Source organism: Apteryx mantelli, chromosome 3, assembly GCF_036417845.1.
Source record: "Apteryx mantelli isolate bAptMan1 chromosome 3, bAptMan1.hap1, whole genome shotgun sequence".
Classification (NCBI taxonomy): domain Eukaryota; kingdom Metazoa; phylum Chordata; class Aves; order Apterygiformes; family Apterygidae; genus Apteryx; species Apteryx mantelli.
In genome coordinates this window covers 88,315,945-88,333,460 of record NC_089980.1, presented here as the reverse complement: position 1 = coordinate 88,333,460, position 17,516 = coordinate 88,315,945, and the positions used below count along the sequence as shown (strand labels likewise).

Below are 17,516 nucleotides of genomic sequence, written 5' to 3'. Positions count from 1 at the left end.
GGTATGGCATTTTAGCTCTGTGGATCCTGTCATTGGATCTTTGCGAAGAGAGATCCTCATGCAAATATTCTTGCATGCAATTGTCCTTTGCAGTCAGACAGGATGAATGTGAGAGCTACCTGCACTGATGCAGTGCAAGCTGGAATCTCAGAAAATGTTATTTTTCAAAAAGTCAACAGTCCCCAGCCAGCTGGGAGAAACCTGAGGAAATAAGCAGTGGCATCTAGTTAGTAGAGGTTAGAAACAGATTTTTGCCAGACTCAAAATACAGTTAAAAATATCAGCAGTTAAATAATAAAAAGCTCTTTGCCTCTTAGACTGAAGCATTATTATGCTGCAACTCAATCCAGCATATTTTAATGGCATTATAGTCCCTTGCAAATAGATGACTTTATAGCTGAAATACTGACCCAAACTTATCTGAGTATATCTGTAAAGTCTGGTCTGCTCTGTTGTGCAAATTGTTTAAAACATAACAGTTACTATTTTGAACCAGAGTCAATATGATTTCTCTTTTCATTAAGTGATAATCACAAATGCGCCTGCTGTCTGTGTGTGAGAGGAATTTTAGGCGTTTTTTTCATTTCAGAATCTGATAAAAACCACAGCACTTAGAGGGGAAAAGGCATTTTATACTGAAAAGAATTATTTAAAAAAAAGCTGGACTGTATTTCTTTATACATCCAATGTGTCTTCAGTTCATATATGTCAAACATCCCTTTATCCTAACGATGGAAATGTCAAGATGCTTGTGCATGATTTGTTGATTGATACGTTCTTTATTCATTTAAATCTGGAACTCCTTCAGTGCCTTGTGAATGAAGGGATGCTTATTCTGGAGGGTTTGACTATGCTCTGATCCTGTTGACTCTCTGTTTTTAAGACATACTGGTAGAACACATGTATTTTTATACTTTTTATAGATATAGCTGATGTTTGCCAATTAAAAAAAAAAACAAACTCATGCAACTTTTTAAACTTGCTCATCTTTAGCATGCAGGAATAGCACAACTGTTTTGTCAAGAGAATATGGCATTGCTCCAAAAATCTTTGACTTGCATGTGGGAAGAAAAAAAAGCCTGGAAGCATTCTCACTAGCAAATACTACTTGTTGGTCCTTTTTTGAGATGTATGTTAAGCCCAAGATCAGTAGGATGAGCAGAGTTAGGTTTTTGATCTGTTATTCCAGTATAAACCTGGAGTACTTTTACTAGGGCTACTGCGGGCTGGTTTCCTCTGCCTTCTCATTCTGGAGTAATTTTGGCTGGTTTGTGCTGATGTGGTTTTTGGAGCATGGGTGTTCCTGGCTAGTGTGAGTAGGTAACACCAAGAATGGACTGTGCACTGGCCTCTCCTGAAAACACTGTCTTTTATAGCCTCTGCTAGAGTCTATAAACCGTGTACAACTTTATACAACGCTGTATCTGGCAGCATGCAGGGACAGAGATATCGCTGTGCACTGTGTCATGTCATGTTTTGAAGACTGTGAGGATACTGTATCGGGGGGACAGCTGGTCAGCTGCAGTGGTTCAAGCGTAATTCTGGTGCCTCTGGTCAGGAGAGAAAGTAGAACTTACTCAGGCGCCGCATGCCTCTCGGGGAGGGTGACAGCAGGTGTAGTTTTCTCAAGAGTTGTTATGATAAATACACAAATGCATATGCCAATAAAGGATAACAAAGACATTTGCAGGGGCTGCAGTGGGGGTGGCCACCCTTCCAGCCAGTTTTTTGCAGTGTTTTTGCAGTTTTTTGAAGGGACTCGTCCAAGGTTGTCAATAGTGTAGAGCTTTGTCCTGAACTGAAACTAAAGGAGAAATGCAGCTACCTCGAGTCTATTGCTGTTGAATGATTTGAGGGCATGGGTAGTGGCCTCGGGTTTTACCCTCATCCCAGTAGAGGAATAGTTGGGAAAGAGGAGTTGGACACGTTGTACCCTCATGCTGATGCTCCTAGTTTGTCTAGCTGCTTGCTAGCAGGGACGGAGCTGCGTCACGCTCCTTTCCCTCGGATACAACTTTGGGGGTATAAAGATGGGCACCAGGAGAGCACAGCTAGTGCAGGGCTTGCTTTGCAGCAGCATGCAGGCAATCTGCAGTCACGCGCCAGCCCTCCTCTGTCCCCCACCCAAGAAACCCATGGTGATGTCCACAAGAGCTCAATGTTTTTATTCATGTTGGTGTTTTCATGTGATGTTGGTTTTGTGACTGAGATTTGGGTAGCAAAAGAAGTAGTGCTGGTCTTGACCTTTTTGTTTTATTCCTCTCCTGCAGAATTCAATCCGGCACAACTTGTCACTTCACAGCCGATTCATCAGGGTGCAGAATGAAGGCACTGGGAAAAGCTCTTGGTGGATGATCAATCCAGATGGTGGAAAAGGTGGGAAAGCACCACGGAGACGTGCTGTGTCAATGGACAATAGCAACAAGTACACAAAGAGCAGAGGGCGGGCAGCTAAGAAAAAGGCAGCCCTGCAAACTGCCCAAGAGGCAAGTGAGGACAGCCCTTCTCAGCTCTCCAAGTGGCCAGGGAGTCCAACTTCCCGCAGCAGCGATGAGCTGGATGCATGGACAGATTTTCGCTCCCGTACAAATTCAAACGCCAGTACGATAAGTGGCCGCTTGTCACCAATTTTGGCAAGCACCGAACTAGATGACGTTCAAGATGACGATGCTCCGCTTTCTCCTATGCTGTACAGTAGTCCATCGAGCTTGTCCCCATCAGTAAACAAACCATGTACTGTGGAGTTACCTAGGTTGACTGATATGGCTGGGACAATGAATTTGAATGATGGACTGACAGATAACCTCATGGATGATCTCTTGGACAATATAACACTCCCTTCCTCCCAGCAGTCATCCACGGGAGGTATAATGCAGAGAAGCTCCAGTTTTCCATATGGTTCCAAAGGTTCAGGGCTGGGTTCTCCATCAAGTAGTTTCAACAATGCCGTATTCGGGCCATCGTCCCTGAACTCCCTTCGCCAGTCGCCCATGCAAACCATTCAGGAGAACAAGCAGGCCACCTTCTCTTCCATTTCTCATTATAACAACCAGACGCTGCAGGATCTTCTTGCCTCTGATGCACTTAGTCACAGCGATGTCATGATGACACAGTCTGACCCACTCATGTCACAAGCCAGCACAGCTGTGTCCGCCCAGAATTCCCGCAGGAATATCATGCTCCGCAATGACCCCATGATGTCATTTGCCGCGCAGTCCAGCCAGGGCGGTCTGGTCAATCAGAGCCTGCCCCATCACCAGCACCAGTCTCACAACTCCTCTCTTAGTGGCAGCCGTGCCTTGTCAAATTCCATCAGTAACATTGGCTTAAATGACTCAAACAGCTTGGGATCCACCAAACATCAGCAGTCACCTGTCAATCAGTCTATGCAAACACTTTCTGACCCGCTCTCAGGCTCCTCTTTGTATTCCTCTAGCGTGAACCTCCCAGTCATGGGACACGAGAAATTCCCAAGTGACTTGGACCTGGATATTTTCAATGGGAGCTTGGAGTGTGACATGGAGTCCATTATCCGCAGTGAACTCATGGATGCAGATGGGTTGGATTTTAACTTTGATTCCCTCATCTCAGCCCAGAACGTTGTCAGTCTGAATGTGGGGAACTTCACTGGTGCTAAACAGGCTTCATCACAGAGTTGGGTACCAGGCTGAAGGATCTTTGAGAACAGGGGAGATGGGCAAACAGGTCAGTGCCCTGTAGATGTGGTAAAATACTTGGTTCCTTAGTTTTATTGGAGTTTGCACCAAACACTTAATAGTTAGTGCACACTAATAATATTAATTTGGCTTGTGATGGCTTGCTATGTTTTGGTGTGCAACAGGCAAAACCAAGATAAATTTGGAGGTGTGGGGGGAAATGAGTCTAAGCTATAAAAGTCATTCAGCTGCATCCCTGTCAGCACACATCTGATGCTATGCATCCTGCTCAGTTTAGACATAAGAGAGGTTAATGACAAATCAAGCAAACCAAGGTGGAATATGTCTTCTTTGAAGTCGCAACAGATGGATTCTTCTCAGCAGCCAAGGCCTCACGTAGTCAAGCTGTGTTATATTGGGATAGGGCAAAGCACTTTGCAGTCAATGGAGCAATATTACTGCAGGGGAGGGGGGAGAAATGTCTTTGCAAGATCCATATGCATGCACTGAAGATCTGAGGTGTGGGACAGATCAGGAGTGAATCAGAGTTGTACTTTTCGCTGTGGTACAGTAACCCTAGTGAAATTGTTTATTTTTATTTTTAAATGTATTTCTCAGAGCAAAAAAAAATAGCAACTCAAGGAATTATATTTTGAAATAGTAAAGGTAGGATCCTGGACCCAGGAACATCTTGATTTTAATGCTTTAAATATGTAAAATTGGTTGGGCTCCCCCCAGACCTAAGTAAGTATCATTTTCTTTTGGCCTCCACCAAGAGAACATGTATAGGTTTGGGTTGTGACATAAGTCCTGTTCAAATGTTGTCCTCAAATGTTAGTTAATTCAGATTAATTTTTTCAGATGACTGTTGTGGTTTTTCTCAGAGCTTCTTTTCCACAACTCTGGGGGCATTTGAACCTGTAAGCATTGTTTCTGTCATCCTTTGTGATTCTGCAGGCTTCTGCCTGTACCTCTGCCTACTGACATGTACATATGCACTGACTCATGGAGCAGGTTCCACGCAAAGTGCCCCTTTTCCTTTGTTTATTTATTAGTATAAGGGAGTAGATTTCAAAATATTATAGGATAAAAGGTTAGCTATAAATTATTGAAAGTATTCTATTAACTTCAGAATAATATGGAGAGTATCCCAATGGTGAGGTTAAAAGAGGCATTCATGCAGTCTGCAGCTTACTTCCAACTTTCTTTTTTTCTGGGGAAAGGATGGAAAGAAGGAGTCAGTGTCTTTTGACTTTATGGTGCATAATTTGCTGGTGAATGGCCCTTTCATCTTTAATTGAGTTTTCATTCTCTGTTTCGCAGTTAGATGTTCAAGGGGAAGCTTTGCGGTAGGTGAACAGCAGTGATGAACCTCCTGAATATCTTCCTGTGTGTCTAGAGGACCATGGAAGACATGTGCTGATCTGCTGTATTTAAGGGAAAACAAGACCATACAAGAGTCCTTCATTTAATCAGTGTGCAAAGCTTTCTTGCTCTATTGGAGCGATTAGTTTGCACAGTACTTTGACTTTTCTTGGGGAGAGGAGCTCCTCTGCTTCTTTCTCATCTTAGCTCTAACTGCAGGAGCGTTGCAACGCAAGGCCTGGAGGTGGTCTTTGGAGGAGCTGTTGTGTAGAGGGTGCAGCTTGGACAGCCGAGCTCTATCCCACTGACCATGCATGAGCTAGCACCTTGGAAAGCCAAGGGCGCCAAGTGAATGGCTACGGACATTCACAGGCTTCTGGTTTCTTTCAGTTCAAGCCCTTCACAATTTAAGAAAGAGAAGGAAAAAAAAGAGCAAAAACAAAAGTGATTTGAGAACTGGGGAGCAAAAACTTCCAGAAGGCCACGCTTGTTGATCTGTTCTCTCTTCCTTTCACATGCATGAGCAGTTTGGATTGAGCAGTTTGGATTTAGAAACTCTGCCTTTTTGTGTGGGGTGTTTAAAAAAAAAAAAAGTGGAACTTTATTACTGTGAACCATCTGACAGTACAATTTGCCAAAAGGAGCTTAAAAAATAGATATTATTGGCAGTCTTGCTTGACACATTCCTAATAGGAAAATAGCAGAGACTCTTCTTTCAGTATCAGCGTTTGCTGTGTATAGGTAAAAGATATGTGGAGGGATACTTGCCCAGGCAGGGCGAAGGGAGCACACTGTGCCGGCTCCTCCCAAAATACTCTCAGCTGCCTCTTAACCCCAGCCCATTGCATTCATGACAAGTGTAGCTGCCTCCACCTTTTTCAGGCCGTACCCACAGAGGAAAGGAACTGACACCTCCATGTGAAGGATTCGCATTTGGAGGACAGATTTATTAACCAGACAGTTCTCCGTGGCGGATTACTGTCCAGTCATCTGTGGAAGCCTCTTCCTCTCTCTCTGACAACTGGACTGGCTGCTCGTGGGGGCCTCTGGTATGAGGTGCAAGCGGAGATGATTTCTGCTGAGCTTGTTCATAATGCACAGTTCCTTGTCTGTTAAATAATGCTGTGTGAGAGTTTGCTTCCATGTGAGGGTCTTTTATTTTGATAGGAGCGTCTCGCATGAAATAGGATGTAATCATTCTGAGTTGTTTTCTCAGTTATTTCTCCGCTTCACTGTAGCAATAGGGATCCCTGAATTAAAATCTTCTCTTGGCAGTTTTCATGGCCTCAGTAAAGAGTCTTTACAGAATTGGAGGCAAGGAAATGCTTGCAGCAGGACAGTCTTGCCCTTGCCAATGTTAAATCCGTTTCAGGAAGGTGGCTAGCAGACTAAAGCAGTTATGATAGGTTACTGGCATACCTAGCCAGAGTGAATGCTGTGTTCTATGAAGAAATAGGAAAGAAATTGGAGTTAGTCTGGGGGCAGAAAAGATAGAAGCAATTACACAGCTATTTAGCTTATACATACCAGAGGTATAGAGGGGGTTTACTTAGGAAAAAAATCAATTACACTTTCTGTGTTGGGAAGGTAAAACATGTGCAAAAGACTCCAGCGTTACTAGTTTAGTGCCGGTGCACGTTTATTGGAGAGAGCATTCCCCAGTTCCAGTGCACTGGCTCCGCGCCCGTGAGGTTTGCCATGGTCAGCCTTTCAGAGGGCCCTAATTGAGGCATATAGCTGGATTTGTTTGGTTTTTTTCCCCCTACGAGAAGGAAAGGAGAAAATCAATATGCTTTTTTCTTACTTTATTCACCCAGCCATAATTTTCCCCTCTCAGACCAGTTGAGGCCTCTGTTCCTCTCTGTCTGCCTGCTTCCCAAGAGTACTGAATATACCCTCCACCCACTCCAATAATCATCAGGCTGTTTTTTCAGCCTGTTTATCAATAAACAAAGACATCACTATTCCCTAGCCTTTCTCTAGAATACCTTTTATTTTTAAATTAATGTGTCTTCTCTCAGTCTGGTATTCCCACAACTCTTCTCTTTACTCTGTGGTCCTTCTCAGCCTGTGAATCCTAAGAGACTTGGCATTCGCCAAAGAATAGCCCTAAACAACCTGACAGGGGAGACTGGTTGGGAGATTTATAGCTGCCTGGAATGTCATGAGCTGGTGATCAACCACTGGTTAGACAAACATTTCTCCTGGCATCAAAGCTAGCATAAGGAGTTGTTTTTGCCTCGATTGTTTCAGCAATCCAGCTTATAACAGAGCTCCCCAGATGGCTCCATTGGCAGAGTTTGAGAAGGGGGTGGTGGAGGATGGCTAAGTTGCAAGTAGGGCAGGAACCTCTTAAGCTGGCTTTGCTGTTTGAAAAACTCCTCATATAACTGCATGTTTTCAGAGAGGTTTTAATGTGCCATTTAGCTGGATCCCTCAGGGCTCTGTAGCAGAGTTGTACTGAAGTCAAGTTGACTTGCGTGAAAATTGAAAGTAAAATACTTCACAGATCAGTTAAAGTCATTCATTCTATTCTAGCATCATTTAAGTCCTGAGTCATATTCTTGCAGCGGTAGAGTGCACAAACTACTAGCAGTAGCAGCATAGAGTATTATTTCAGCAAATATGATGGTTAACCTCTCCAATAAAGAAAAATCCTATGAAACCTAATGAAATGCCTGTTTATATTTCATTAATCCATACCTGTTTGGACTACTTGCTGATTTGTTAATTTGCATTCAACCTGTTTCTGGGTGAAATCCATACCAAAGACCAACACATAGATCTGTGGATCACTTAGTATTCACTAAAACAGCATTTTAAACGTTCCGGTAGATCATAGAAAGGTCTCCGTTTGGGTAGAGTTTGTCCCCTTTGATTTGGAGAGCTCTCGCTAGACAATGTTCCATGAGGACAGTGATTTTATTTTTTCTTTTTCAGAAAGCTTATTTTCTGCTCATGAAAGGTGAAGTGCAGAAACCAGAACTTGAGGACCTATTGCCTAAGGATCCTGACTGCCTCAGGACCAAGCTGCCTTCCCTTCTCTGTTGATTTCAAAGATGAGGTTTTAGGAGTAGAGCTAGCAGGTTTCATATGTGAAGCCAAGGTGGGGCTACATTTAAAAATCTAAAGGAAATTCAGTGGAACAAAATGCTTCTGCTTCATTTTAAGCAGGTTCGTGGTTAAGGTGGTGGCGCACTTTTAACACTGAAGTGTTGTTTCAGCCAGCCCAAGCTTTGAAAGGTGGTTTTGTGACTAGCTGCACATCAGACTCGCCAAGTTTAGTCTTTGAATGAAAATATCTGGGTGGAAAACTTTGTATTTTGCTAGGAACAGGGATTCCAGTAACTCCAAGCAGAGCAGAGCCCAGAGCAGGCTCCTTGCTTGCTGCGTGCACACCAGCAGTGTGCGAGCTGCATGGGAGCTAGCACCCGGTGGAGCTGCCAGGCTTGCTCCGAGCACGTTGCCTCTGGGGAGGAGGAGAGGCGAAAACGCTGGACAACCACCCCAGAACCTCCCTGCCAGGGCCGCCCCTGCCATCTGCATTGCATTTGTGGCATTTCCCTGCAAAAAAGACCCCCAGACGCAAGTGACAGACGTGGCTTGAGTCCCTTCTGCACCCTCATGAACGGTCTGCGATTTGGCTCCAGACGCTCACGAGATCTGTCACAGCCACCCAAAAATGCGGCAAAGCAGATTCGGCTACTCTTACTCACGCTTCGCTCTGTGAGTCAGGACTGCTCACCGAGGCCCTGCTCAGAGTGAGTAAAGGCAGCAGGAGCTGACATAAAAACACCATGAATTGCTCACTGCTTTGGGAAGTTGTTTTTGTTTGTTTGTTTGTTTTTAATGGGTTTACATTTTTATTTTTTATGAACTTAGGAAAAAGATCTGTAAAAAAGCCAGGATTCCTTCCACAGCCTTGTGTTGTGAACAGACAGCAGCTAAAGCCAGGATAACGTTCTGATCCTGTGGTTTGGGTGTTTTTCTGTTTTCGTGGGGGTTTTTTTTTTTTTTTAGTACATTATGTATTGTCATGTGATCCAACAGCAATAATTAGGCAGAAACTTGCTGTCCCTGCAGATGCCAAGATTAGAGGATGACATACTCTCACCAGATGACAGCATAAACTGGTATTTTTAGAACAGCCTGCATCACTTGGACTCCCCAATGTTTTCCTCACTGTATCAACAGCATGCAGATTTTATTACAGAATGAGTCTTCATAAATCGTCTTTTTCATGTGAATGAGCTGTAGTGATTGTTAGGAGCTGCAGATTAGCACTTGTTCTGAGATGTGCTGTGATGGTTACAGGTTGATTTCTTTCCTTTTCTTTTCTTCCTTGGAGATAGTCGTTTAAATAGCTCCCTGAAAACATATTTTCTTAGAGAAGTGCATAATCAGAGATTCTGTTTAGAAATGTGACATCATGCAGCTGAGTAAAGGTTGAGATATTTTTCCATAGGAAGTCATTGCTCTGCTGAAGTGATGAAATGACAGTCTGAGAGGTTTAAGTCTTATGTTCATGACAGTCAAAGAGCACAGGTATAGCGTAGGCAGCAGAGATGCACTATTCCATATTTGAGTGGTATTGTAAGTAAATAACTGGGCTTTTTCTCCTGGCCTGGAGAGAGAGGATGAAGGAAGGATGCTCATACACCGCCCTCCCTCAGCTCCTGGTACAGGTAGTGGAGAGCGAGGGCATCTCCACCAGAAAGCTCCTGTCAAGGTTGCCCCCAATCAAGCTGGTCTCACCGTTGACTCCACAGAGTATGTGAGGACACTGGCTCCATTAAATAAGGTACCTGCAGTTGAGTGGTGGGAACACCCCCCTCTAGTCAAGTCTTACAGGGCTATTTCATCAGCTTTTCCACTCTCATTGCCACGCAGGGTGCTTAAAAAAAAAATTTTTTTTTGAAAAATTGGTTTTGAGGGAGGCCCTTGCCTCTCATGCCTCTCTCTACCACATGTAAGTTCTGATACAGGGGATCCTGCCTTACAGCAGCATGGTGGAGCTCCTTTTCAGCGATCTGTCTAAGTGTTATTGGCTTGTCATTTCCAATGAACTGCAGAGGAGAAAGAGAAGACTACACAGCAGGAAGGATCTTTATAAAGAGTGGCTTGCTACCTGGCAGAGAAAAAATAAACACTCTGTGAGGGCATTTAGAATAAAGAAGAGTAGATAACGTGTTTCCATTGCACTATAAAACTACAATTCAGAATGTTTATTTCTGTTGCCAGTCATGTAGATACCTTTTACTGTCCAGGTGGGAAAGTGGCATTTGTCCTCCAGATTCAAAAGTGTAAGCCAAGTCCTTCACTTTTTTTGCACAGATGGGGTAGTTATGCATCCATTTCTCATCTGCAGAGGTGGTACAACAGTCGTCTTCCCAGTGCCCCCAAGTGCATGAAGAAAGGGCCGTTGTTGCAGCCGATGTGCTCTACCCCTCACAGGATGTATATTTTGCGAGCATTTGGGGCTTTCTTCTCCCATGCAGCAAGCCTGTGCACTGGTACAGCAGCATCCTGCCTAAAAGCTGCTGTGTTGAACACCCAGGCTGACCTCCTTCCATCAGTGGCAGTATTATCTTTGATTTCAAAACTGCCAGGAACTCCCCCAGAACTGGCACGATTTCCACCCCCCTCCTCAGGCCCCTGAAGGAAGGGCTGGGGATAAAATTTGCCGTAAAATTGTCAGGTAGAAGCTTGGAGACTGCAGAGAAGTGATGCCCTGTATCTAAATTTTTCACAGCTGGCCAGGGCAGAGAATTAAAGTCAACCAGATGTGATGGTTCTTAGACAAAGACAATTGCATATTAACAGTGCTTGTGCTGGAAAGCCGGCATAGCTGCGTATTGACATATCTGTAGGTGTAAAAACAAGTGTCGCAGCATATGGTCTTTTTGTATGGGCAACAACACAGTGACATATGTAGTGTAGTCTGTATGAGCCTGCTCCTCTTGCAAGCAAGTGCAGAATTTCCTGCGAGTTCAGTTGTTCAGTATCAGGTCCAGATACGTTAGGGAAACCCTGAGCTACTTTTCCCTTCAACTATGTGAGCATGGGTTACCATTTTCTTTCTGGGTGTCTCCTTTTCAACTGTAGAATGGGTAGAAAGAACCTTACCCACTTATCTCCCTTGCTGGAAATATTCAAGACTTGGCTTGGCAGATAACCTAATCTAAGGCCCTGCTTTCAATGAACGGTTGGACCAGATGGTCTCCAGAAGTCCCTTCCAACCTAGAGTTTTCTGTGATTCTGTGAGTGAGGCTTAGTCTGTTAAAAGCTTAATAAAGGTTATAAAAGTTCAACATACTATTTTTTACCTGATTCAAACTATTAACAATCATAAAAGAAATGGTAATTTATTAATGGTTTAATTGCATATGATATATATTCTACACAAAAGTAGAAAGAATAGGAGAAAAGGAAAAATTCTTCTCCCTCCTCCGGTTTGCCTTATACAGACAAAATATACAGTTCATGGAAAGCTGAAAGTAGATTTAGATGAATAAGTGCTGAGATCCGTAGAACTGAAGTCATTTTATGCCAATAAATTAATGCTAGTCTCCCAAGCAGGCAATCTGGTGTAAAACTTCACTTTTAAATCACAGAGATTTATTCTGTATTGGGGGGGGTACAAAAAGTAAAGCCTTGGTTTATCATGTGTTCTAACTTTTTGTGATGTTGCAAGTTTTTTTTCTGTAAGAACAAGCATTAGTGTTGTTACAGTCATGACGAACAGCACTGTCTCCCACAATGAGAGAGGAGGTAGAAGACTGATATATCAGAATAACATGCATGTTAAAAGTCATGGCATCTCACAACAGTTCTGAGCAAGCCTTTTATCCCAGAGAGCAGATAAAGAAAGGGAGAATGATCTGATGTCTTTCTTCAGTTACATTCGCTTCTGAAATATTTGGTTATCTGCTATGTTTTGCAATGTTTTTGGAACGGAACAACAGCAACAAATGGAAAAGTTACTTTCATGTTTTACATGCATATGCAAGTACCAGCATAGCAACTTCTTAGCTCCCGTAAATTTTGTTCTGTGCTTACTTTCTTCCTCTTTCTGTTCTCCGCTTGTTCTCTGCCTCCTTTTCAGAACTGTAAAGATTCTATTTTTATGAGTACAATTTAAGGACAAAAACTCAAGTTGCAACATGCCTGAAAGTTCAGGCCCTTGGAAGAAGATATGTTAAATTGCCAAGAAATTCACCTTAACCTCACGGAGTTGTATTTCAGCACATTGCCATTCTGCTGTAGTACATGCTCTGCCTGTACAGTATCTCTGTGACATAATGTGTCACGACATTGGTTTTCCTCATCTTTATTCTGCTCGAACAAAAAAACTTATGCAGCAACTCTGTTATCATAGAAGGATTAGCCACAAAAGTTATCTTCCTTATTCATTTCTAAATACTTTCTATTCTTCAGGACTGAGCTGTGAAAACCCCAGGCAGAATATTAACTTAAGCAAGAGAAGAACTGTCACTATACATAATCAAGTATTGCTTTTTGAGCCTACCCCCATTTTAGAGAAGTAGTACTGCTGGTGGCTATCACAAAAACAAGGGACAGAGGCACTAGAATAAAGGTACATCTACCACTAAGGGATGAAAGTTTCCTTCAAGATGTTTACATCCAAAGCTTCTGGATGGTTCCTTATAAAAGTAGTTATTGGGATTTCCCATCATTGGGGAGCAGTACTGAGTGGTACCCAGGGAAAACACTTGTTTTACAGATCTTTGAGTGGTGATATTTTTCAAGATTCAGTCCACTCAACAAGCTTGTCAGCCAAATTGGGAGCTCTTTAGTAGGCTGCCAGGCAGAGGAACTGTGTATTGATAGTGCAGTTTCTAACACCATAATTCTGTGAAGGTGCCCATGACTTTTCTTGCTGCAAAACACTGTATGTGCTGATTGTTATGGCTGCCTTACTGGTAAACTCACCACTGATGCACTTTATCTGTGCCTTGCTCTCTGGGAGCGTCGATGCGTCACCTTTCTGTTCTGAAGAAATTTCCAGTGCTGCGTAATTAGCACCAGTGGGAATCAAAGGGAGAAAGCAGTATGCAGCTGGTGATACTTCAGAGCTTCTCTGATGGTGCTGACATGCGGCTTGGGAGATCCCCTTCCAGCTAAGGGGTGGAATGAGGTGAGATAGAGGTAAGGAAATGTTATTGCTGGGAGGGAAATCCCAACCAAGGACTCAGCCCCAGAGAAAAGCCAAAGTAGCATTTCTAGCAGGTAAGCAGCAAGCTAGAGGATGGGAGGGAGTAGAAAAAGAGAGAAGAAAGGGACACCTCATTTCCCACATAATCACTTGCAAACTAAAGAATTAGAAAATACAAAAGTATTTGAATTGTGTTATATACTCCTCCACCAAATAGGATAAGCAGACTTAGCATCTATGTTTCAAAACGTCTGTGACATTTTGATGGATGTGACAAAAGCAGGAGTTCATCTTGACCTACCTTTTATTTAATGGTTTTTGTGTTGCTGTTTTAAAGATATTATTTTCATAAACCATACACCTATATAGATGCATAAGCTATACTTTGACGTAATACTGTGGCTACTTCTAATGTCCAGCAGATGTATCTTTTATTGAAATCTTCTGCACACAAGGGGTCAAAACAGCTGTAGTGGGATTGCCTCTGCTTTCAGTGCATGTGTGGTTGTGTGTGCGTGTCGCAGGACCCAGCTATGACTGCGGTTGTGAAGACTGCGCCAAACTTCAGAAGGAAGTCTAAAATCCCTTATTTTCACTTTCTGATAAGATACAGACTCCAGGTTTGGCGCAGGAACTTTTCAAGGGACAACTGTATTTTCCAGGGAGTGGCTTAAGAAGACTAGGCAGAGGATGTTTTTCGGGAAGCTCCCTATCCAAAAGTTCCCCGCAGCCTAAGGAAACAAGAAACCATGCCACATATAAGAGCCAGAGGACTGGACTCTATGAGCGTTTACTTCCCTGCCTGATATGGTTTTCATTGCTAGGAAATAGCAGGCTACTAACTCAAAATTAATAGTTTTTTATGGCGAGACAGAAGGTGAGAGTGTGCGTGTCTATTGTGGACTTTAGTGGGGTAGTTTAAAGGCATGTAGGTTAAGACTTTGATCTACTTCTTTTCAATTTCTAATCCATTTGCAAGTCCGTATAAACAGAGCTGTGAACACAGAATGTGTTTTGCTTTGGCTGTGAGCAAATGTCACCTTAGCTGTGCATTTGTCTTTGTTAAGCCTAAGTCTCTTAAATCTTTGTAACCTCCAAAGGACAGGTGCTCTCAGAAGAAATACCAGGCGGTGCCACATGCACAAATTATGTCCACGATCATCTGTCCTCCAATTTTCATAGTGCAATATTTTACATACATTTTTAATTTAAATGTTAAACACTACTCTGGCACTTATTTAGGAGTTTCTGTACTTGTTTACTTTTAATTAATAGCTCCATTTGAAGTCAGGGAGACTTCTCACACATGCTGCAGCTTAAGCTTGTGCTTAGCTTAAACAGCTGCTGACTGAAGCCTACCTGGTTTGCCAGGCTATGGTGCTCAGGACGGAGGCTTTTCCCTGTAATGAATTTGCACTTTGGGAAGTCATCAGTTTCCAGCCTCGCAGGTGCCAAGGTTTTAATGAAAAGTTGGGGAGTACAGTAGTGAAAAAGGCATGGACTTACTTGGTCCACGTTCAAGTCACTACGCAGGTTTTACTGGAAGTTGCCAGGCCCTGTGTGGGTGTCTTCAAGTGACCTTGTTACGGCCATCAGGACATACTTACTAAATGGAGTCAATGCCAGGCAGTCGCATTAACGAACGGCCAGCATTAATTTACTCTTTGGAAAGGAAGAAATCAATATGTTGATCCAGTCAGAAATCCCTTTATTCATAAAAACAGCCTACCCCCCCAAAACCCCACATAATTAAGGCTAAAGCCAAATTTTGTTTGGGTGAAATGCGCAGTCTGTCTGCTCCCTAAGCCACTCTGAATGAAGGGCTCTCCGAATGGTACCGGGAGCAGCTGTCATGCTGTTGCTCTAATAACCATGAGACAAAATGATTAAATTTCCATCAATCATTTAGCATTATCAAATAGGTCATTTTAATGAAATATTATCGCAGGATCAGTGTCTGGTACCTTAAAAAGGAGAGGCCTCAGAATATCCTCTGCAGTCACGGAGAGTCGTTTCACGATGTCCTTTCTAAGGCGTTGGGTGATTTCCTGTAGAGGAACATAGGAATTGCTGTCCCAGCTTAGTCCAGCAGTCCCCCTCAGTGCACCCATTTTTCTGAGGGCGGCTGATACCAGGTTCGTTCGAGAGTAGAGACATTCCTGTAATCAATTTGAATTGCTTTTTGGTGTCAGCAAGCGCCCCATTGTTCTTGGGCTGTGTAAAATCATTGGTCATTCCTTGGGGGGAAAATCCTCAAAAGCTTGTAAGTGGTGTGGGGGACAAAGCCCTGCTTTCAAAAGCCTCTTCAGGGCCAGGTCTTTCAGAGGAATTATGTGTCAAGCAGTGCAGATGGCTGTCAAGTGTGATTTCGAAAGGTATAGAAGGTTTTCGTGGGAAAGTACGTACTTTTCAAAACCCTACTAGGTACCTACCTGTATCTTTAAGCCACTGAGTGCCTTTAAACTACCTTTTTAATCCCAGTTCAGCCTGTCTGTTGATGGTATGTCACAAGTCAAAAGTCAAAAAGTGCAGGAAAGTCAAAACTCAAAAGTGCGAACCAAAATTTGTGGCTTCTTGCTGCTTCTCTTGAGCAGCCTCCTTCAGCTGTCATTCAAGGGCAGTCTTCAATATCAAACCCTGAAAGAAGATTTGTCCAGCCTTTCGGTGATGTTGAGAAAGGGCTATCATGAAAAATGGAGAAAAACTGAAGGATCCTTCCATGCTTCACCTGGAAATATGCTTAACAAATCGGCGATGTACTGGGTTTCTGTAAATTAGACTTGGCCATTGTTTTTCCTTTAAGAGGGAATTTTTTGCTTTAATGCTTGGTAACAGCTAAGGTAGTAAAGAAGCACACGCAAGCCTTGGCAAGAAAGAAGTATTTTCATGAGGGATCAGTGTACAACTTGCTCAAGGGTTCAAAGCTTTTGGGTACAAATGACAATTGCTTGTCAATTTAAACTGTTGTTGGGTTTGCTTGGCTGGCTTTTTTTGTTTTTGTTTTTTTTTTCTTTCTCTACATGCAGCAGTCTCACTGTCTTTTCTTCTCTTTCTTCCTCCTCTCCAGGCCCTCAAACTGACACAAGACATAGAGAGCGAGCGAACCCTTTGCCAAATCTGCTGTCAGCAAGTGGACAGTGATACTGTTTACAGCTTACGACCTTTGTGAACCCTGCATTATTTTCCTAATGAAGCAGACTGTTAATAAGCCCCTTATCTGAGTGAAGATCCTCTTTTTTTTCCCTTTTTTCTCTCTTTTTTTTGAATTGAACTCATTCTAAAGTATGCAAAATCTTCCTTTTCTGGGATGGCCAAACACCTGCTGTGGAGACGATGTTCAGCACCATCCTGTTGAGAACACACTGTGTAGCCTTTACAGTAGTTATTTGTCAATGAGTATGTGGTGTTTCAATATATTAATGGTTTATGGGATGTTTTAAGTTGGCTTTTCATTTTTGGAGGTGTTCCCTGTCTGCCCACCCTTTCCCCCGCAACCTCCAGTTTGATTTCTGTAGTTTTTTGACCATTTTTGCTTTCTCTCCCTGGGGAATCTGAAGTACAGCATGCACGCAAGGAAACCTTATCCTGATTAGCATAACCCTACATTGCTCTGACACGAGCTTTTCTGACTATACAGCATTCATTATACCAATCAACTGACCGACTTCCAGAGAGAGGTGACTTGTGTGGGCTGTTTGTTGGGTTTGTTTGTTTGTTTGTTTTTTACTCTTTTCTTAAATTTAATGGTACACCCCTGTTTCCCGTAAGCATCCAACCAGGGCTGAGTACAAGACAAGGGCAACCAGCAAGTTTGCCTCTTGGCCCATGCTCGTGAGGACCGGCTGAGCGAGGAAGCCGTTTCCCTGACATTTACGGACGCGGGACCTGGTTCACTGCCGGCCGAAGCGGTCTCACCTCTTGCATTACGTTCGCAGGGCTGCTCTTGCTGCCTCAACGAGTACAGTTAGGCTGCCTCAGTCGCCTGGGAAGAAGTTATAGGCTGAGCTGCCCCTCTGTTGCCAGACAAGATGAACATTACCACCCGTAAAGATCTGTTTAAAAACGGGAGGATGACAGAAAGGAAAATGTGCCACTTGGCAGAAAAAGATAAGCTTGCAGGCTGGGCATCAGCAAGTAACTGAACAGTGGCAGTGTCGGGAGTTCAGGCACAGATTGTTGCAGGGTGTGTTATTGCATCAGTGATTTTTTTTTTTGGCATATCCTTGATTATATTTTCCTTCTCATTATGCATAATCCATCGTGGAAGAAGCAGGAGAGGGAATGGCAAGGTGACAGTATCGTACAAATGGCTTTTCATA

General features: G+C 43.2%; 1 protein-coding gene across 4 annotated transcripts in view; it reads left to right on the top strand.

The window, feature by feature from the left end:
- The window catches only part of FOXO3 (forkhead box O3), a 97,355-nt gene extending 81,009 nt beyond the window's left edge, over window positions 1–16,346 (top strand). The window contains exons 2-4 of one of the 4 annotated variants that reach the window (XR_010883784.1): window positions 2,271–3,705; window positions 7,962–8,782; window positions 16,265–16,344. Coding sequence is in view for 2 of the 4 variants with exons in the window: in XM_067293894.1 (XP_067149995.1) it covers window positions 2,271–3,671 (1,401 nt within the window). In the remaining 2 variants the exon portion in view is untranslated. Of the gene's footprint in view, window positions 1–2,270; window positions 3,706–5,903; window positions 6,947–7,961; window positions 8,783–10,355; window positions 12,990–16,264 lie in introns of those variants that run through there. The other 3 variants (XR_010883785.1, XM_067293894.1, XM_067293895.1) reach the window with 3 other exon arrangements.
- Window positions 16,347–17,516: the final 1,170 nt, after the last annotated feature.